The 22703-nt window shown below is 43.9% G+C and overlaps 1 protein-coding gene across 2 annotated transcripts; it reads right to left on the bottom strand.

Moving 5' to 3' along the window:
- Positions 1 to 5525: 5525 nt before the first annotated feature.
- aars1 (alanyl-tRNA synthetase 1) lies at positions 5526 to 20868 on the bottom strand. Of its 2 annotated transcripts, none has more exons than XM_030097067.1 (20): positions 20784 to 20868; positions 17292 to 17453; positions 16989 to 17177; positions 16660 to 16805; positions 16191 to 16382; positions 15855 to 15999; positions 15149 to 15294; positions 14864 to 14972; positions 14410 to 14560; positions 13673 to 13797; positions 12145 to 12289; positions 11880 to 12058; positions 10610 to 10723; positions 10319 to 10525; positions 9887 to 10071; positions 7781 to 7889; positions 7243 to 7356; positions 6958 to 7164; positions 6455 to 6568; positions 5526 to 6278 (listed from the first exon to the last, which is right to left on the bottom strand). In XM_030097067.1, the coding sequence occupies exons 2-20, from the start codon at positions 17433 to 17435 to the stop codon at positions 6099 to 6101; spliced, it is 2901 nt and encodes a 966-aa protein (XP_029952927.1). In that variant the 5' UTR covers positions 17436 to 17453; positions 20784 to 20868; the 3' UTR covers positions 5526 to 6098. The 2 variants fall into 2 exon arrangements, with proteins under 2 accessions (XP_029952927.1, XP_029952928.1); XM_030097068.1 differs by lacking the exon at positions 20784 to 20868 and adding an exon at positions 20382 to 20465.
- Between the last annotated feature and the right edge of the window lie 1835 nt (positions 20869 to 22703).

Here is a 22703-nt window from a genome sequence, read left to right as displayed (position 1 = left end):
CAAACATGCAGCATCAAATTAACTGCATGTCTTTCACAAAACTATCCCACAGTCATCGTTTATGAATGGTTTCTCTTAATTCACCATATATTCACAGTGATTATTATCACCAGCTACTATATGCAGGCATGTGATTTAGGAGTCATCTGGAGACAATTCTGGGAGTTCTGGCTTTCAGAACTGAACTTTGTGACAGCCACAGGCTTCTTCTTAGAGAGAGGCTGAGAAACCGCATTGCATCCGAGTCACAGCCCAAAAAAAAAACTTCATCTCCAAACACGTTTGACTAAATAAACACATGCAACATGAAAGGCGCCCTGTGGAGTCCTCCATCACTGCGGAGCGATATTTATACAGATAGGAAAAGTTTGCTCATTTATTTTAAAGCACAATCTCAGTAATTCGGAGTTAAAATGTGATTATGAAGCGAGCGCGTTGCTCCTCTGCATGTGGGCGTCTGCTGGTACATTCAGAGCCCCGGCAAGAAAACTGAGGAGGAGGAAGGAGACGGCTCCCAGGTACACACTGCATGCAAACAATGCCAGGACACATATAGACTTTTAAAGTCCGTTTCAGAAATGTTTCAAGCATAAAACAAATTCGAGTCTTCTTGTTTTTGTTTTTTCGTTTTATAATCACCAGCGAACGAGAGCAGGAACTCCACAGGGTGCTTCTAAAGTTCAAAACACCAACTTCCTCAGCTGTTTTATCTTCACTGAGCTTGTAATTTTTTATTTTTATTTTTTGCCGATGTGTTGCATCAGATGTATGAGGCTGCAGTGAGAAAATGTTTTTCCCTCTTCAGATCCTGCGGTAAAACTTTTAACACTGCTTAAAAAAAAATCAGTTCTAAAACACAAACTTTGCAGCTTCTAATCTGTTTAAAAATGAAAAAAAAAACCTGATTTTTTTTTTTTTTATAAAAGGTTAAAGGTTGTGAGTACAAGCTGCATAGGAACTGTGAGTCCTGCATTCATGTGTTCATCGCACATCTGTTTTTTTTTTTTGTGCACGTGTGGTTTTTACCAGCAGTTGAACAAAGACCCGGGTTTGGTGGGGGTCACACTGCCCCCTGCAGGCAGCGTGAGGTAGCGCGCCTCCTGTGACACCAGCTTTCCTTTGTGTCATTGTAAGGTATTTGATCTGATGTCAGTGTTTCTCCTTCTGCTTTGTACGTCCTCACATTTTAAGTGACGCTTTGGTGTCGAGCTGGGCTCATTTTTAAGAGTCATCCTTTGTCACACACACACACACACACAAGTACACACACTCATGCTTTTGTGCCTTGTCCTGCTCCCGGACATCTCTCGCCTACAGCTGCTCTATTTGCGACACACACCTGCTACATTTGGGTTTTTTTTCTTTAGCCTCATATAAACACATTGTTTTTGGCTGAGAGCTGTGCCTTCTGAGCTGTATATGGACACACACACACACACACACACACACACACTGAAACGCTGCCTTCTGCTCGGGGCGCAGACGCCTCCCGCTCTTCTTGTTTTACTGCTTGCTCCTGAATTCACATTAAGCCATTTGCAGCTTTTCTTTTTTTAAAACATTTGTTGCTACTTTGTGAGGCTTTTTTTTTTCCATACTGTGAGAAATGCTCGAAGGCGGCAGGCAGAGAGGAGTTGAGCCCACAGCGCTGCAGGTAGCCCTTCCTGTGTTTTCAAGCTGTGTGATGACTAAAGAGAGAGAGAGAGAGAGAGAAAAAAAGCAAATGGTGATGGTGACAAAGCCTTTAAAGATTCGGACATATCAGTAAACTTTAGCCAGAGACTCCCTACAGCCTCAAAATGAAATCGTTTTGGCGATAACAAAGCTTTCAGGTGGACTTTTTTAGCCTCTCCGGCAGCACAATGAGACTCCTGCTGCCTGCTGCAGATAGAAAAGCACTTACTTTTGTTTGTGTGTCGCCCCCTCCCGATGGAAAAACCAGGTGAGACCCCCTGCCGGCACGCTATCAGCTTCTCCAATTCCTCACAGCTGTGCTCCGGTGCACTGTGATCAGATACTGAAGAGCGGCTGCGGGGGAAACTCTCTTCAGCTGTGCCACAATGAATTAGTTCTCATTTCCCACCTGCTACACAGGACATGGATCTGAAAGCCCCCATCCCCCCCCCCCCCCCCCCCCACCGCCGCATTTCTAACCTAAAGTAGGTCTTTTCTGTCGTCGTGACCCAATAAACTAATTTCTTTTCCTTCACCAGAAGAGTTTCCTAAAATAATTTCGCAGCAGTGTGTGGCACCAGTGTTCAGGCTGTGCTCTGTTCAGAAAGACTCTGGACCCCCGTCCAACAATTCAAAATATTTCCATTTGTCTTGGTGCGAAGAGGACCATTATGATTGGTATTTTTTCCACAAAAAAGCCAACATTTTTCAACAAAAATAAGTATTTTGTTGGTTTGAATAATGCCTTCTGATGCCAAATACACTTAAATGTCCAAAAACCAGGCCCTGTATGTGCAGCATGTATTCTGTTTTTCAGTTCTGTTGCGTCCAACTGGCTCTCACAGATGTATTGGCTCAGATCTGGAGTGTTATTTTAATGTTTCCCCACTCAAACTAAAACAGTCCGATCCCCGGTGGATGACTTAAGAACAGCAGCTGGTTTTATTAAAGGCAGTTTTTCCACCGGCTGTATGTTTGACGCTGATCATCCTCCTGTATGCTGGTATATGGATTGAAACGTGGAAATGCAGACTGTCTGAAAGCCTTTGATCAGAGAGAAATGGGAAAGTGAGGTGCGCAGCGTCTCAATCCTTTAAACGCTGCGGCGTGCGGAGGAAGGGGTCGGATCATTCTCCTGTCTGCGTGGCAGATACTTTGTGAGGCAGCAGCCAGGAAACTGTTTAGCGCTGCGCTGCTGAGTGAAAGATGGGGAAACCGCCTCACTGGCTCAACCCTCACATTAACGACCGAGCTGTCGTCTCCGGTCTCTGATTTCTGTTTGTTCGTTCTGTCAGAGGGAGAACTTCTGGGAGACTCGAACCACAAACTTCCGATAGCTTTTTATCCAGCACTGTAGAAAAACGTCAAACTTTGTTCTCTAAAAGGGCCCGGTTATTTTATTTTAACTGTGTATTTGACAAACACCCGACAAGTGGCATCAAGTCTGTTATTCGACATCAGCCTCGATGTCACCACCTGTTACACAGTTAAATGAAGGCGTCTGTGATGAGCTGATGCCATCTTGCAATCATGCATTATCTGCGTAATCAGACTGTAGCCCTGCTTAAATGCAGCATCAAGCTGCTGTAATTTAACACCAGCCTCATTGCCCACCATATAAACACACTAACAGGTGGAATCTTTCTTTTAAATGATCACTCAGTGAGTTAAAGCCGATTTTATCCACTATAAAAATATGTATTATGAAAGCCAGTGAAAGACTTGATAAACACCACCTATGTACACCCGATACAGCTTTGATTTTCTCATTTTGAGGCAACAGGGAGTCACTTTCTGCAAAAAAAAAAAAAAATCACACAGCTTGTTATAGAAGAATCACCACAACACCATCATAAATAGCGTGGTGCTGGAGGCCGAGATGAAAACAGGACCAGCGACTCTCTGCTCATCACTCGGTGGTCTGTGAGGAACAGACACCTAATATCAGACTGGAACATTCACGCTGCTGTTAGCTGCTGTCCTCCTACTCCGTAGGGAAAATACAAACACTACTCTTATCAAGGCGTGAGTTTACAGGGGGGCTCATCTGAAACATATACTGTAGGAAAACAACTAGAAATTTAGCGCGTTAGACACTGATATCTGAAGGGATGAAGCGTTTCCATGTGGGCGGCTTTCTGCCGTCTGGATTTAGTCGCGGCTTTAATGTCTCCTTCTTTAAAGCGACCGGTTTGGACGAGGAAACGTGTGTATCCACCGCACCGAAACATCTGTATGATATCTGATCAGACCGTTTGTATCTTATGCTATTGTACAAATAAAAGCTCCATAAAATGTGAAGAGGAAGCATGTTTGTGGACTGATTGCTTCATTTTTCTGTCCCGTGCTGTATTAATCTGGGACTAATGGTAAAAATCTTGTAAAATATGCTTCCGTGGATGTAAAAAGTCGATCCTGTTGCAGTGGAAGAGTGTCAGAGATTTGCATTAAACAGGTGCGGGAAGCTTCCAGATCAGCTTTGATCATTCAGGTGCTGCACAAATTTCATCCTCACTACCAGAAGAACAAACTGTACATTCACCACAGACAACAGCTAATTTAATGAAAAGGACAAAATGTAGTTTCTAGTTTTATTCAACATGAGTGCATTCGAGTATTGTGAAATATTATCAATTATCTATTTCTATTTTTTTTTTAAATTGCAATCATTCTGTTAACTTAAACCAAGACATTTGTCCCATAATGAAACAATTTTCATTATATTGGATTGATAATTTCTTAATGCTGATCAGTGAATAACATATATTAATTGGTCACAAATTAATTCTGATAATTTATCTATCCATTAGCATTTGAATTGATTTGTTAATCCATTCAATACCATGTAAAAACAATGTCAGATATGACACTACTGGCAAGTCAATAGAATAAAAAGGCTAAAATTTGGACACTATTTCTTGTTCCACCCTGTTTCAGAGCCTGAATCGATACTTTGTCCTCGGTAGATATTTTAGACGCAGAAAAATAGAATTATGTAAGGAGTTGAGGGAGCTTGCCGAGGACCACCTTCTGATGGACGGAGAATCTGAAGAGCTGCAGTGAAGCTGAGAGACTGGATGTCTCAGGGACGCTCCGTCCTGTGGGCTGAAATCAGCTGCTTCAGTTTGTTCTTAAATATCAAAGACCTCCACCTCAAACTACATCTACAGACAGCAGTCAATCCAATTCTCTCTAAAATATTCTGGTTTTTCCTTTGAGCGAGTTTCGGTTTTAACTTAGAGTAATCAAAATGAAAGAGTTGAGGAACATTTGGTGCAAGTTAAATTTTCCATCTGCATTCATTACACTTTTTTACTGTAAGAGATACAATCACCCTTTTTTTTTTTTTTCTTTGAAGGTTTTTAGCTTTCCAGTGCGATTCAACTGTGCATGTTAAGCCTGGTCTGAATGCACTTTTCTGAAAGAAACGCGACTCAATTCATTCGTTTAAAAAAAAAAAAAAGAAATAAAGAAAACTAAAGACATGTTTTAGCATTTGCCAGTTCTCTTTATTTCAGCTTCATAACAATATTTCTGACACGGATCCGCTACAGTGATGAGACGTTCTGCACTCCATCAAATATTACGTGTCATGAAGTTACACAGGTTGGTAACGTCGAGAGACGTTCAAGATGATTCTATACAGTTTTTTCACTAAATTAAAGTCAATGAGTCGAAACACGTCAGGTAATGGCTTGTTCTTGGAAACGGTAAGACTATGATACAGCTACTGCCATTAAAACACAAAAACTGGAGGGAAGAGAAGCCTGGGCAGACGGAAAGCCTTCGGCTGAGAGGAAGAAAAAAAAAACAAAAACCAGGCTGTGGACAAGTCATTTGTAGCCCGGATGACTTTTCTTTCTGAGCTGAGCTCAGGTGGTACAAAAGGCCAAAAAGAAAGACAAAAGTGCCCTGGGGGATTTTTTTTGGAGAGGAACAGGACGACGGCGAGATGAAACACAAACACAGCGGCAGGGCGGCAGTTTATCGGGAGCCGAGCGTGTGAGCTGCTGCAGCTTTCCATGCATCGTCAGAGCGCTACGCTTCTCACAGGAGGCTAAATGAAATCAGGTGCAGAGCTTCCCTTCTTTAGGTTTCTCCTCTGCATGCGGGCATGCAGCAGTGAGGCGGACTCATTAGTCCAAACTAATGAATTCACCGTTCACTCAGAGTGACATCTTGCTACACGTTGGGAGTTATTTTCAGACGGATGTTTGTGGAGCAGGTGAGAACAACGGGCCTGCTTTACTGCTGGCTGAGTGTCAGTGGTCGTCTTTCAACATGATGAGAGAAACAAACTTTTTAAGGTTATTATCGTTTCTGACCTAAAAAGGCAGAAGAGATGAAGTAAAAGATTTTTTGGAGAAACTCCTACTAGATTCCCATTTCCTTCCCCTGCAGAGTGTTTTCCCTTCCACCTGCTCTCAGTTCTCCTCCAGCTTGAGCTGTGCGAACTCGTTGGCCATCTGTAGCACCTCCTGCAGGCACTGTGTGTTCTTGCCTGTGGCCTGGGCGGACACGTCCTTGCCGCCGCCTTTGGCGTCCATCAGGGGACACAGCTCGTTGACCCACTCGTTGGCCTTCAGACCCCGGTTGGCAACATCCTGGACGGAGAAGAACGGGGAGATCAGATATCGCCCAGATTTCTGGAGAAATTTAGCATTCTTTGCTGAAGCGTATTGCTGAAGTGAGATGGTTCAGGCCCCCCAGGTGCCCCCAGGAGTCTGTTTAAATGCGATTGCAGTGAGATTTGTAGTGCTTTAAGGAATACAGCTCCAACCTGAGGGACTTGACACAAGCAGGTGATCTTGCCGGCGTCGGGATCGACGGTGAAGAGCATGGCGGCGGTCTGGGGGGACTGCGACTTCAGCAGCTTCAGCGACTCGTTCAGGGCCTGAGCGAGAGCAAGAGGGGAAAACAATGAGCAGGAAACACGTCTTCTAATCAGCAGCACTGCTGATGTTTGAAGGTCGGGATGAACGGGCCACGGAGCCGATCCGGTCCCCTGGTAATACCACGGTGAGATAAGCTCAGACACGGCCATTGAAAATGTACAATGCCGCAGAGATAAAGAGAATTTTAATGCTGTTTGCACTTTCATTTCTTTTTGTTCGGAGCGCTGATGAAGGTTTTGGAGAATGAACTTGCTATGCCTTTTTTTTTTTTTTTTTTTTTTACAAGGACATGGTTTTCTCTTGATCTGTCTATTCAGACAGAGCGAGACCGGGATGGTGTGGATAAATGAGGACGCAGAGAGAAAAGAAGCGCTGTCCTGACGGTTACCTTTGCTGAGGCTCCGACCTCCATCTCCATGATGAGCAGCGGCTGGTTGGGGCTGCTTTCGATCACCTCCTTCGTCTTTTCCAGGACTCTCTTCTGAATGTTGGCCTTGTAGTTGCGATCCAGGTCGTCCATGGTCTTCTTCAGGCCCTTCAGGGTTTCCCTCATCTCGTCCTTCTGCCACTGGGAGATCACCGCGGTGCCTATCGACTGTCGGGAAGCAACATGTTGGACCGACGTCGACGACTCGGCACACAAGTTCTGTCTGGACGCAAACTTGAGCTTTACCTCGGTCAGGTCTGCGATCTCTTTCTGCATGTCCTTGTTGGGGGCGGTCTGCTGCTTCACCTTGTCCCCCAGGGCGGACAGAGCCTGGCGCAGGGCATCGGCTTTCCTCTGGGCCTGGAGGGTTTCAGACACGGGGACGAAGTGAAGTGCAGGCCGGGAAGAGAGAACGGGAACGAGACCGGGAGATGAAGAGGGGAGGATCAAACAGCAAGTGTTGTATAAAAATAGGAGATTAATTTGTCCTCCGGGCCTGGAGAGAGACGGGGGGGAATGCTAAATTCCTCTCTTCTAGCTCCAAGCTCACCTCAAGCTTCATTAAAGTTTCATCACTGAGGCCCAAATAAGACACGCTGTCCCTTCTGTCTGGGACAACAGTCTCATCTTAATTGCTCAGGTTGTTTTTTTTTTTTTTTCTTACAACACAAATCAGTGACGGACTAACCATCAACTCTCCGCAGAGACACACGGAGAAAAATAACTCTGCTGGATGTGTGTGTGTGCGTGTGTGTGAGAGAGAGAGAGCTGTGTGTGTCCTGACCTTCTGGGCCTCTGTTCCTGTCACAGCCACGATGCGGCGGATGCCCTTAGCGATAGCCTCCTCCGAGACGATGACGAACGGCGCGGCGTGACCCGAGTTCTGCAGATGGCTGCAGATAGCAAGAACACAGCGGCACATTACCCGCGGCGTTACACAACCGCAGGAGGAGAGAAGAGAAGACGCGTCACGAAACAAAAGGCAGCGGCGGCGGAGGGAACGGGGGGGTTCTTTGAATGTTGCTGAAGACTAAAACAACACCGAGCGGCAGCGGATCTGCAGCGAAAGAACAAAGCCTGTGGCAACGAGGCTCAAACAGCCACAGCTCAGGGAGTCTGGGATCTTTAGCTTCATTAGCAAACATGTTCCGTAATATGGATGAATACCACACACTGTTTCCTCTTTATGGAATTTAGATTATGGTGTACAATTAGTAAGTTTCTACTTTTCAGTCAATATAAAAATACATGTATATTTCAATTTCAATCTCAGTTTTTCAGAGTTATGCAGGCTCTTTTAATGCAGTCAACACTTCTAGTACTTTTTTAAAATAGAGTAGAAATCAGCTTGTGAAACATGCAGCGTTTAAGTGCATCTACAAAGGAGTAAGCTTTTTTGTTTTTTTTTTTTTTAAATTGCAATAAATTGTTATAGCTAAAAAGGATCAATAGAGTATAGAAATATTCATTTTAACGCCTTTTCCACCAAAGGCCAGAAAAATGTCTTGTAGAAACGTTACCATTAATACTACTACCAATACTTCATTCTATTACTATTACAACTACTGGGACAGATACTTTTACTACTAATGCATTAATGGTAATGCTATAAGAACTGCTGGTAGAACAGGACGGAGAAAAACATCTTCAGCTTGTTTTTCTATGTGTCAGCTCAACTGCTTGAATCGTTCTCACCGCCCAACATGAGTGAGACGCAACGCCGACAGACTGCTGGAGCAAACCCACAAACGCTATCATTAAGTGACAGTCGGGTGGAGGAGACGTGAGCTCAGAAGCTGTGCGGGTAAATTGGGATGAATTCACGTCGCAGAGAGAAAGCAAACAACGAGATAATGAAAGCCGCGGCTTCGCAAACAAAGTCAGAGGAGCCGAGGTGTAAACAAATAAAATAAAACGGATTTCAGGGTTTTGGGGAAACTGATACTCCTCCATATTGACTGGCGTGTTCCAGAAAAACACTCACTTTGATTATATGAAGCATTGTGTACAGAAAAAAGCTGCAGCTCTGCTTCAGACATTTGATTTATTAAGCCGATATGTGATCCACAGCTTTCCGCTTGATGCTCGGTGCGGTCTGCCGGGGAGCCTGAAGGACCCAGCGGCTATAATGAGATGAAGCAGGTACTGAAGATGCGGCTTCCATCAGGAAATCATCTGCCTCCATCTCACCCTCACTACCGCCGAACGTCTCCGACAGAAAGACGACCGTACACGGCCGAGTCGAAGCCCATTCACAATGAAACCCACTGTATAAAGTGAGCACATGCATCCTCGTACCCAATCGGGAACAAGCAGTCAGACAACTAAACAAAGAAATGCTTCACTGGAGTCCCAGTCGATCTTATCTGAACCGCTTCATAAGAACAGAGTCTCATTCAGTCAATCTGAATTTAACCAAAGACGAACAGGAGCTTTGAAACTTCACAACAGCACAGATACACTCTTGACTTTACAGTAACAACCAGTGACATCCTTTACTTTACCGATCCTTCCAGCTCTACTACTGCTTTCATTCAGCTCAGGAAACACTAACTGGAAGAAATTTTTTGACTTAAATGGCAAAACACTTGTTGGCACCTGCAGGTGTTTGAGCTGTAATTCTGTTATTAATAAAACAGGCTTCATAGAAAGCTTGCGATGTGAGGCTCCGGCAGGTTTATTAAAGCCAACTGAAGCAGAGAGAGGCAGCAAAACGCTCTCAGCTGATTATCTACTAACAGGGAAAGAGAGCACAAACAGTCAAGCATTGAAAGGACAAAGCTGCACTCCAAGTCAAATCTCTTTGCTAACGTCCATCTTTACTTTATTCACCTCACAGCTGAAAACAATCAGAGATCAATGAGGACAAAAGCCCAAGAATTCCACTTACGTTCCGCCGCAGAACTCGATGGAAGTCAGGGAGCCCGCGGTGCTGTTGGGGTCAGCCAGGAGCTCCTCCACAGGAATGCCGACGGACACGACCCGGACGGGGTCGGGGTAGGTCTCGTCGAACACGGCGCGCAGGCCCTGGATGGCCTTGGCCGCCGCCAGCGGGGCTTCCATGGCGTACACCTCCTGGAAAAGTTCAGAGAGAAATTTCGTAATTATCTTTAGAATGAACCTGCCAGAGTCTGTTATCCCTTTAATCGCGGACTTATCGACTCTTCGGCAGGAAAAACAAACTTCTAACTTTTTCCAGACGAAGCACTTTGTGGTGAGGTCGAATCGCCGCTCACATCAGTATTATTCAGAGTAAATTATCCTTATCTAAAGGAAAGACTTTCTTCATTAAACTCCACTTCATCAGCATTCCTCTGCTGACCTTTGCGTCTCTTATCATGGCACAGGCGATCTCCTCTGTCCGGCGGATCTCCCCGGTGCTCAGGGCTCCTTTGGCGGTGAAGTCAAAGCGCAGGCGGTCGGGGGCGACCAGGGAGCCCCTCTGATCCGCCTCGCCCAGCACGCCCCGCAGGGCGAAGTTCAGGATGTGTGTTGCCGTGTGGTTGCTCATGATGGGCCTGCGGCGAGCCTGGAGGGAGCGCGAGCACAGAGCGTCAGAAACGCCGGAGACAGGGTCCAGAGCGGAGGCCCTAAAGGTCCCACCAGGACTCACCTCGTCCAGGTGGAGGGTGACCCGATCGCCGACCTTCAGGGTTCCGTAGACGGTGCCAACGTGAAGGACGAAGCCTCCCCGAACCTGCGTGTTCTTCACCGTGAACTCCGTTCGCTGCAAAGACGGAGAGCAGAGACGTCAGGCCTGTGGGCAAAAGCAGGCCAACCGAGAACCAACTCTCTCAGATTCACATCTACGGCCAAGCGTGGAGTCACCGTTTAGTGACAAGCTTTATATATTGTGTGTTCAAGACTGATAAAGGGAATAAAAAGGGTCTTTTTCAGTGTGTGTTGATCTGACTTGAAAGAGGCAACACAAAGACAAAATGCCAGAGAGACAGGATGAAAAAAAACATCATTAAACAAATTAATCTGCTCAGTCTGTGAGTGGAATTGATCAAGAACACAGACAGACTGAGAAAAAAGTACTGAAATCTCTTCACATCCTGAGAAAACATGACAATAAAAAGGAAAAAAATATATATCAGGACATTCAAAGAGACACAGTGTCGTCTCCTGAATGGATTCTAAAACAGATGGTCCTCGGCGAAGCGTGATATGAATGCTTTCAGTCACTGAACAGAAACGGGAACAATTTATTGTGTTTCTTCCATTCAACTGTGGAAAGTTGTGATATTTAATTTGCCGGTCTTTGTTGTCCAGCAGACGCTCTTCTTTGCCCGCAGCCACAATTTGCACCGACAGTTTCATTCTAAACTAATGTGTCTGCTTCGGACTGGGATTTTTTTTTTTTTTTTTTTTTAATAAAAGCTGAGGGATGTTTTTCAGCGATCTTTAGATTAACTATGTGAGAATAAAAGAGCAGTGAAAACAGCATAAATATTGAAGCACAAAGCTTTACAACTGCCTGTTTCAACAAGTTAACACCCAGCGGTCAGTGATACACATATGGTGAGATATTTTGTAAGAAAAAGCGCTGCGGCCTGCTTCGCTCTGCTGCTGAATATTTCCTCATAGGTCTGGTTTTATCTTCCAAGGCAGCTAAATTATGATAAAAATAATACACAGAAATATTCTTCTGTGTGAAAACATGGAGTGATTGTTAAGATTTGTGAAAGCAGACATTTCCATCATATATATACGACGCACTACAATAAGGAAAAAAAATTGCGTGGCCCCTGAACTAAAATATATTCGACACCCTGTTTTAGAAACAACTTTCATCGTCAAAATGTGGAAGAGCAGGTGAACGCGTCTTAATGAGGAAGCCTCCTTCTTTTGAGCTTGGCATTTCTTCCGCCTGTTCTTACGTCCTCGGCTGAGTCGTCCTCCCGGACCATGTAGCCCTCGTCGAACGTCTGTCCGCCCTGCTCTGCGTAGAAGGACGTCTGGTCCAGCAGCACGCCGCACTCCTGACCCGTGGTCACCTCGTCGCAGAAGGCGCGGTCACGGCGCAGGGCGAGTACTGTGGCCGTGGCCTGCTGGAACTCTACAGACAGAAGAGGGCGGTCAGGGAGCTGCAGAGAACCAGGAAGCTGCAGACGATCTGCTGAGGGAAAAAAACCAAACACTGACCGTAGGTTCCGTTCTCCTTTGAGGTGTATTTGTATTTTGGAGAGTCGTCTGTGGCCGGGATCTGCTTGTTCCTCAGCTCTTCGATGGCGTAGATGTCCAGCATGATGTGGTCCACGTCTCCCGCTCCTTTACCCTGAGACTTCAACTGTACAAAAACACACAAACACAAAGTCTAAGAACTTTATCTGCGTTATTTCAAGTCTGACTCTGTTCCTATAACACGGACTATTAGTTGGCAGATAAGCGCTGAACTTTTTCCACCTTTAAGGCATAAAAAAACAAAAAAGCAACAACATTGAACCAAACTCCTTTGCCTGAATGCATAATGTAAAAGAAAACTATTTTCTTTCACATAACAGTGAAGTCAGTAGCTGTTTAAAAATAATGTTTTTTTAACCAACTGCATATGTAAATTCCTGTCTTCTACAATACATTAATATTCACTTTTCTTATCTTTTTGTGGTCCACTACTTCCTCATTAATTCTAAAATAGTACAAAAAAAACCCCACAATGTAACATCATTTTAATGCTCCCAGGAGTCAATAAATATATTTTTTGTCAAAGAGGATGCAAAACTAATCTGACATTACGAGTTGAGCACACAGAAAACTTCAGAAATAAGATGATTAAAATGCCTTTTCTATGTTTTAGTCCATTATCTGATTTTTTGGGGGATATGTAGAAGCTTCATACTGGCTCAAGACTCAAACATGTTATTTTCAAAACATGTAGCCTTGTCTTATTAAACATTGCAGTGGCTCCGATCCCAACAGTTTGCAGTGTTGGGAGATTTTTGCAAAATTTAAATTTTGTCTCTGTGACTTTCCACTGATGCACAGCCTGTCCGTTGCTCTCCGTCTTCCACTAATTCACTTCTGTGATTTTACAGTGTATAAAAGGAGGTAAATCAGATTAAGTGGTATACATTCAGAGACATCAGAGCAGTAGTGAGACATCCCGGCGTGTTCATTTGATCTGACGTCCCAGGATAACATGATTACTTCAATAATCTGACAGCTTCAGATATCTGATGATCAGAATATCTGTGAGCATACAAACAGAATCAATGTCTCTCTGACACTGTCAGCAAATAGTTGAATCCATAAAGTCCTGAATTAATCCTCCTTGATGGATATGAAGATGAATATAAAGCTCTGAACTCCCCCAGGTGGCAGAGAAGAGAACTGCAGTGACAATCTGCCCAAACCTGAGTTCACCGCGGTGGATTGAACAGCAGTAATATTAGAAGAGAAATCAATCTTTTTCGCTAAATCAAACAACAAAGGATCAGCACTGGGCGGTAAAGTAAATGCAGGCTTATTTAAACAGCAGGTGTACGGCTCCCGAATCTGACTTACGGTTGCAATACTGGAGAACGCTGACATGAGCAGAAATAATGTCCCCGCAGGAGCGGGCATAAAACACCGTTGAGCCGAGTCGTCACAGCACAACAGAGCGCTGAGGGCCCGATGAGTCCGAGTCACACCGTCAGTGAATTAAGAGGGATTTTCTTCGCTGCTGTCTCACCTGAGCCGCCTTCTTCTCCTCTTCGAACGCGGCCATGTCGATTCCCATGCCTTTCTCCTCGGCGATGAGGGAGGTCAGGTCCAGAGGGAAGCCGTACGTGTCGTACAGCAGCCATGCTGTGTCGCCTGAATGCAAAAAAAATACACAGAGAAAGAGGGAAAAACATGCTTAATATGCAGGATCAGTGTCTGTCTGAGGGAACATTAGGCTGAACACAATAATGAAACAAAAGATGTGTAATCATCATGAGAGGAATAGTCTGTGCTCCTATTTTCTGAACAAATTGCAAGGACACAGTTACATCTGGGAAAATGCACAAATGACACTAAAACGCTTTGGGACAAAGAAGATAAATGAAAAAGCCTGAGGAGCCTGATAATCTGTCAAAAATCCAATACGGGAGAATTCAATAACAAGCCTGGAGGAAGTCTTTAAGAAAAGCTGGATGTGCATCAATTTTCAGGTCATTTCATTCAACAGCATGAAATATTAGCTGCTGGGTTTTCAGGTTTTTCCAATTACAAGTCATTTCCTTCAGCTAATTGTGCACTTCTTATACTGAGGGAAAAAAGATCTGAAGAATCAAGCGTGGAAACCGGACAGATTGATGAATGAATGAAGGGACTGATCCATAATCCCAGTGCAATACAGAAAATTAAATCTCTCTCCCAACACTCGTCACTAAAACAACCTAAATGATTGATACAAGCGGTAAAGCGTGTGATTTAGTGTCTAACCCGGAATGGTCTTGCAGTCGCCCAGACTTATTATCTTCCTGTCGAGGATACGGCGTCCTCTGCTGAGGGTTTTGAGGAACTGCGCCTCCTCGTCATTAATGATGTCTTTCACCATGTCGGGGTCTTTCTTCAACTCCGGGAAGGCATCGCCCTGGAGGGTGGAGGAGAGAGCAGAGAGGAGCAGGAGGATGAGAGGAAAGTTCAAAAGGGAAAGAGAGGAGGAAAAAAGGTGGTCACAATTTAATGTGTATAACAAAGCATTTAACAAGCTGGTTTTCATGGAATAGAAGGAAAACTCAAACTTCCAGCTCAAACTACACGAATGAAAGAACAAATAATAAGACTGGGATAATAAAATGCTAATATTGTAATTCTGTACTTTTAACATGTGAATATGTAAATCGTGTGAAAACACTGGAATGGAAACACGGCAGATGAAGAAGGAAAATCTCACCAGGGAATCGACCACCACGTCCACCAGAGAGGCGAAGAAGCCTTTCTGAGCGCCAAGCTTCTCGTGGGAATAACGGACTGCTCGGCGCAAGATCCTCCTCAACACATAGCTGCACAGAGTGGAAACGACAAAACATAACAGTGAAGCATGAAGATTTCAAAATCGAGGAGTGAGTCACAGATACAGATGTATTCCTGTGCTGCACGCATGAAACAGAGCATGATCAGCTCCACTTCCTTCTTGAATTAAGCTTTTTTTCTTGGCCTTTAAAGCTGTGTCTCTCACCCCCTCCCGGTGTTGTCCGGGCGGCCGCCGTCTGAAAGGGCGATGGTGATGGTGCGGGCGTGGTCGGCGAGCACACGGTAGGCCATGTCGATGCCGTCCACATCCTCAGAGCCGACTTTCCCGGTGTAAGGCCGCGCACCGGTACCCTGAAACAAACAGATTTACCTTTTATCATATGTCACATCAGCACTGGCCTGCACCAAATTAAAGAAACTGTGGCTAAAGGAACTGAAGCTGCTAACTACACCATGAATGAGCTTTAATAACTTTATTTCTGAATGCAACAAGTATTTATAATCATATACTGACATGTTAAGTCTCTGCTGGCTTCATGACTTGTTTCGATTAAAAACGTTAGAGTGAGGTCAGCGATTCATGATCAATACACTGAAGACTATACTGTAATTTAAACTTGATGAAGGGATTATCTAATTTTATGAACTCCCCCCAAAACGTGAAAAAATATCTTTATTTTTCAAAGATTTATTCGTCATCATGATTATTATCATAAAAAAGACTAACTCAGAATATATGATGTTTGCGGCCCCTCAACTACGTGTTTGACAACCCTGATCTAGATCCTGAGTGGGCCTGTACTGATATACCACATAGGATATGTTGGATATGACGGAATTGTTGCACTGTTCTTTGCACGCTTGTAACATTGTTCGACTATGCAATCACATCACCAATGAGTTTTCTGTACCTTCTGAATGGCATCGAAGTAAGGAATGAAGAGGTCGGTGTCATAGTTGGACATCTTGTTCTGCAGGACGGACACCAGGCGCTCCAGACCCATCCCCGTGTCGATGCTCTTCTTAGGCAGCGGCTTCAGCTCCGTCTCCGACTCCCTGAACGGCACAGTAAGAGCAAGAGTTAGCAAAACTGACTGACAAATCAGAGAGAGAGAGAGAGAGAGAGAGAGAGAGAGAGAGAGAGAGAAACTATGGCTGCTGCAAAATTCCAGGGTTTCAGTTGGCTGACTGAAGAATTGTTACTTTTTTTTAATGACGTTTTCAGCAGACTGTGATTAATTGATTACCTGTTGAACTGGATGAACACCAGGTTCCAGATCTCCAGCACGTTGGGATCGTCCATGTTCACCAGGTGGGAAGCATCTCGGCCTCCGATGCGGTCGAAGTGGATTTCACTGCAGGGGCCGCAGGGTCCGGTGTCTCCCATCTCCCAGAAGTTATCTTTCATGCTGCCGGGCAGGATGCGAGCCTCCTCCACACTGAATAAGACGCAGACAGGAAGAGTTATTCAAGTCAGATTTGCTTCCGAAGGGAAAAAAACGGCACTGATCTCGCATCTTCAAAGTGGATAACGTTTCCACTGGGAGTAAATGAACTGATTTCTCTGTGATTGCCGTTTGTGAGGCTCAATTTACTTTTCTTGGATATTAATTGAGCATTTGGCATTTCATGCAAGAGCCTTCTCATCAAAATACAATTACCAAAACTAAGATACATTTCAGGTGGTGTTGTGACAAACGTGAAAGACAGACTCACCCCAGGTCAATCCAGATCTGTTTGCACTCCAGGTCAGGCTCCAGGCCTGCCTCCTCACTGCCTCCAAAGTAGGTGACATACAGGCGCTCGATGGGAATCCCGAACTCCTCAGTCAGCAGCTCCAGGGCCATCTTACAGGCCAGTTGCTGCAGAGAGACGTGAGGAGGAAGAGTTAGCAGTAGTAAAAACAATATGGCGACAATGAGGAATTTCAAAGCAGAACTACAGATTCAGCTACGACTGATGCGAGAACACGCAACACAGTTCATCTCCTTCAACGTGTCAAACTTTTTTCATTCACATGACGCATTGATTTATAACTACGGAACCTTAAAGTAGTCCCCGAAGGACCAGGAGCCCAGCATCTCGAAGAAAGTGTGGTGATAGACATCTTTGCCCACGTCGTCCAGGTCGTTGTGTTTGCCTCCGGCGCGGATGCACTTCTGAGTGTTGGCGGCTCGGTGCAGCTTGGCCATCGGGTGGGAGGGGTCGATGGTGTTCAGGAAGATGGGCTTGAACTGAGAGGAGGCAGTTCAAAAACAAAATTCACGTGAACAATACATCTTTGTGTCTTGTGAACCTGTAAAGACACTGTCCGAAGAAGAGCAATTGGACTGGGACACGATGCGCACCTGGTTCATGCCGGCATTGGCGAAGAGCAGCGTGGGGTCGTCCAGCGGGATGGTGGACGACGAGTGGACGTACTGGTGCTCATAGCGACGGAAGAAGTCGATGAACTTCTGGCGGATCTGAGCTGCACTCAAGGAGGAGTCCATTCTGATTCTGACTCAGCTCTGCAAAAATATAAAAAACAATCTATAAGAACACCAATCATTCATGTTCTGGGGCCCGGACCCAAATCCCGGATGCAGTGTGAAGGACGTCTGGCATGAAAACTTGCCAGATCTGTGGTGTATAAGTAAACAGTCCTGTAATTGCTTGAACTGTAGATGTACTCCATAAAGTGTTGGCATTATTAACACTGAAATTCCTGAAATGCATTTAAGAGGCCACCTGTTAGGATGTTGCCATATAATTCTGATTATTAGATTTTATTTTTACAGATAATGTCAGCAAAGATATCTGCAGAAGTTATAGAGAAGTCGTTTGACTTTTGTTTCAATCCCAAGGATGAGCGAACATGTGAAATTAGATGGACTAATTATATTTGACATGTCCAATGTAAATGGTTGTAATGTAAATGACATGTTAGTGGTCGACTTTAAGTAAAATAAAACTGAGACTAAGCAAAAATGGGAAGGTTTATGAAATGTAGGACGAGACAGCACTACAACCGGTACTAAAATTAAAAAAATATAATGAACTTAATATTACTTAGAAGAAACAGCAAGAAATCATCATTTTCAAGTTGCCTCAGCTGAACTGTAACTGTAACTGTAACAACTAATTAGAGCTGAGCGGAAATCACAACACCTAAATCTCTAAAGACGTATCTGCTAAACATAAAACTGCCTTTGAATCTCATTCATCCTGATTATTTCCTTTGCTCAGTTTATAGACCTGTTAGCCAGTGACTGAAATAGTTCCCCGGGAAAGCTGCCTGGTCATAAACCAACCAGTTCAACCAGGTGCAACAGCAAGGGAGTCATTTGCCTTGAGGTCTTCAACAAATTTCAGGGGGGGAAAAAAAATCACTGTAACATGATCACCAGGTTCAGTGAACGTTACACAGTATTCAGATAGAAATTATTCACCTCATATTGAAATGTGCAACTAATTGTTTCAAGAATTAGTTCAGTGTTTAACTGGAGATGACAATAAAACAAACTGAAAAATACAACTGAATTCACAGATTTTAATTAAGTAGGTAAGATTTAATATTTTCAATATCATCAATGATGTTCCCATCAGTCATGTTTCAAGTATGCTCTGTTCCTTATCCCCAACCCAGCAGTCAAATGAGTTTACAAGGTACTCGTATGCTTTCGTTTCCCTCCAATAAACTGTCCGTTGGCTCTTCTGATAAAGCAGCAGTGACTCAAGACTAATGTGACGTGAGAGACATCCTTCTGTTAAAACACACCAACATTAAAGTAAAAACACATTCTGGCTGAAATGTGTGGCTACAAAACCTTGCAATGTTACTGTCATTTCAAATCGCCTCCCAAAGTAGGACCTTTTCACTGATTCATAATCAACACTGAAAATTTCACCATGTTGGATAATTATTCCAAAACAATTTTCAATATGGATAAATTGCACACGAGGAGAAATTTGTAACTTGGTAAGTAACAAGAAAAGCTTTAGCTAATTTGACTTTCTTGAAGCTTCATATCACAGCACAGCAAACATTTTATTGATATCTATGGTTAAATGAAACGATGTGGTCTTTTCAATTTTCAGCCATTAAGTTTAAATGCCAGGAGGAGAGAAAAAATTACTTGTTTCAGCCAGTTAATCTAAATAAACTACACTTATATAACACTTCTTGAGTAGAGCCCAAAGCATTTAACGGTTCAAATCACATTCACCCATTCACACACCAGTGGAGGCAGCTGCCATGCAAGGCGCTCAAACAGGGGTTCAGTGTCTTGCTCAAAGTTACTTTGGCATGTGGACAGGGGGGAGATGGAGAATCAAACCAACAACATCCCAATTGTGAGACAACCACTCCACCAACTGAGCCACAGCCACCCAAATAAACTAGTTGGACCTGAATTTACATATTAGATCATCTATATTAATCAAAACTAAGACAGAAAAAAAACCATTAAAAATTAAGAAATATTCAGTGTTTCAACTCACACTTTAGAAAACTTCCAATAACTTCAAATCTTTTACCAAAATTAACCATCTAATTCCAAAATTGAGAGAGAATTTCAATGGATGGGTGCATAGCTCTTTTGATTACTTGTTCAAGAATTGAAGCTTTTCAAAAGCCTGGCGAGCTGGAAAATTATTTTGCACTGTCACTTCAGAAAGAACTCAGAAGTGGGCCAGGGCCTGTCAGTGTTGGGGTTTCATATTCAGTTCATTAGTCAGGATCTACGTGATAACCACAAGGTATATGAGTTTTTGAGAACGCTCCAGCTTTACTCCACAATTCAAACACACATTGGCATTCAGTTACTAGGCATGCACAGGTGATTGCCTGTGCGTCCCATCCACTCACTCAATATGAGCTGGGATATGTTCCAGCTCCCTGTGATCCCTGTCTCAAAAAACTGGTCAGGTTTGAAAATGTTTTTTTAGACTGACTACTAATTAAAAGACATCCAAGCCAAATTCCCATTGGTGGAGTCAGTGATAAACTAGCTGGCAAAGGAAACCACACAGCTGGTGCCTTCATGTTCCCCAAGGCTAACAAACGAATGGTAAACAGGCCCTGTCCCCATCCTGACTACGGAAACATTCAACTGGCAACCGCAGAAAGTGGAGACACTGGAGTGATGGGATGGAAACTGCATCCCAGTTTGTTGTACTGTAAGGGTGATGAAAGTTCAGTGAGAAAAGCAAACAGACGACCTGTCAGCTGAAAACACAAGGCAAACATTCAAAGTCTGAGGATACAAAGAGGGATCAACATAAGTCTTCATATATTGTCACTGCAATGAAAGAAAAAATGAACCTATAAATAACACTGCATTACACTGATGAAGTCAATTAATGGAAGTGTGTTTTCTTTGGTTTCAACCACATGTCAAAACTTAGCTTAGTATAGCAATTTTTGCGCTTTATAAGCAGCTCAAACTGAGTCGTACCTGCAGGTTTGACACCAAGTCTCAGGGGGTTAATTTCCTTTTGCTGACTAAAATCAGCTCTCCCAAGGCAACTCTGCACCTCCGCTGTAAACAAGCGCAAGGAAATTGGCACCATAAAATAGTGACAGTCACATCAGACTGCACAAATCCTTCTAAACTGCTCCCAAAGACAAGACTCACGCGTTATAATCTGGTCAGCTGATTGAAAACTGTTACACCGGGTGGCTAGCACTAGCCTGCACTGACGTTAGCGAGCTAACTCGTTAGCCTGTCAAGCTATCTGTCCGTCTTAAGCCAAAAGGAGAGCTCCAAGCTCACAACTCTCAAAGAAAACCTACTTGGATTATTGGCATATGATAAGGCAGTTGTTCCCACAGCACCTGAGTGAATGATAATACTCACAGAAGTCGCTGTTCTCGCAGAATGAATCGAGTACCTCTCCCACACACTCCGCTCAGCTCCACGCTGCTCGACTGGAAGGAGAGCGCTGTGTCACTAGGCACGCCCATGCTGGCCTCCCATTGGACCGCTGTGGAAAATCTCGATTTCTATTGGATAGTTCTCCTGTCAGTCTGATCCAAACCCGCCACATCAATGGCACAAACTTCCGATTGTCGGCTGATGCAATGTAAAAGACACCTGAGTCAAGACATTATTAACAACAAATGTCCTTATATTTAATTAATACGCTTTCCCCTGCATAAATTGGATATTTAATTGGAATTGATTTCTATTCAATTTTACCCACCACATAGTTTTTGACAAAGCCTTATTGTCATCGAAGTCATGTATGAAAAGAAGCCTGTATAATTTAAATGCAAGATGAAATCTGCCAGCATATAAAGGAGACTTTGTGGAAAAAAAACTCATTTTTTTTTTATTTGATTCGATGCAGAGGGGCGGTAGGCAACACAGGTATTTGCCTAGGGCCCCGAGCTGAAGGGAGCCCCGAGGAACGGCTGACATCAGTAAATTTCAATGACTAATTAATGGCGCTACACTACACGCTGCAACGACAGTATCGAAAATCCCCCGCATGGGGCCCTTTCCGAGTACTCACTGGGCCCTGACAGACACTGGACATCAGCGACACAACTTGAAACCCCCCTGAAAAATTACAATGACACGTCGGGAACCCACCTAATGGGGCCCCACAACGGGATACAGTCAAGTATGTCATTTAGAACTTCCTGACTGAGGAGTTTGCAACAATGTAGCGTTTTAAATGACGTCATCATCTAATTTGACCTAGATATGCATTTAGAACGTTCCTAAGTGAGGAGATGGCAACAATGTTTCAGTTTTAAAGCTGTTTTTTGCAAAACGCAAAAAAGTGCATCATATTTAAAGCTCGTGTCTGGAGTTTCCGTTCGTTTCCAACGTATGTATCATTTTTCAACAGAGCTTAAATGTGCCAGTCTGGTTCGATACTACAATATAATCTTAGCATAAAGCAATATAAAAATTTATTTATGAGCCCCGCCTTCGTCTCATAGACCCCCATGTTATCCGAAAAAGCGCCAGTCAGCGTGAGCCAATAGAATGCGAGCTTCCGCATTCTCGTGCTGTCAGTCAACACGTGCGCGCAGCCAGAGAGCACGGCCGCTCGCCCAGGCAGAGGAGAGTTAGCAACGCAGCGGCCGCCCCGCTTACCTCGGATATATCCATGGTCTGCTGAACATCCACCGTAAACAGCTCAACATGTAGGATGCTGTAGGACTCGGAGGCTCTCATTTTCACCCGACAGATAATTCGCGTGCATGATTAAAGGGGCGTGGCTTGGTTGCTCATGAAAGCAGAGGGAGGGCGGAAAAAACCTCTCTCTTTCAAAACTCTGGACACGAGCTTTACGTTAATCATTGAGCATTTAATGTAAATATTAACATTATTTCTCAATATGCACTTTCATGTAAATAATTTTGACACTGTAATATGTAGCACACAACTCACCATTCAATTCAATTCAGTACCAATAAGGTTCCTTCTTTCTTTGCACAAACTTCATGTCAGCTCAGGTGGACTTTGCAGGTGGAAAAACCAGGCTGAAAGCAGTGAATTACAGTTCCATAGCAGCAGCGCACCAGACAAATTTACTGGTATTTTTTGTTTCAGCGTGAGAAATACAATGTGTGGCGTGAGTGCGTGACAAAAGACCAAAATGCGTGACTGTCACGCTCAGTGTGTGAGACTTGAGAGCCCTGCGAGTTTGCATGGGGCCGACTTGACTGTAAGAAGAGGATGAAAAGAACAAAAACATGATAGTGGTAAGTGAGAATGTGTAAGCTATAATAATAATAATAATGCATTGGTTTTATATAGCTC

This window comes from Salarias fasciatus, chromosome 7, assembly GCF_902148845.1.
Source record: "Salarias fasciatus chromosome 7, fSalaFa1.1, whole genome shotgun sequence".
Taxonomy (NCBI): Eukaryota; Metazoa; Chordata; class Actinopteri; order Blenniiformes; family Blenniidae; genus Salarias; species Salarias fasciatus.
Note: the sequence above shows the minus strand (reverse complement) of the source record. Positions and strands in the feature narration are given on the sequence as shown.

Excerpts from the sequence above, each read along its gene's own strand:
- aars1 (XM_030097067.1), bottom strand. The coding sequence starts at position 17,435 with ATGGACTCCTCCTTGAGTGCAGCTCAGATCCGCCAGAAGTTCATCGAC. Across the intron at positions 16,383-16,659 it reads CAGATCTGGATTGACCTGGG|TGTGGAGGAGGCTCGCATCC; the intron begins GTGAGTCTGTCT and ends CGTCTTATTCAG. Across the intron at positions 7,890-9,886 it reads ATCGAGTTCTGCGGCGGAAC|CCATCTGCAGAACTCGGGTC; the intron begins GTAAGTGGAATT and ends TGCTATCTGCAG.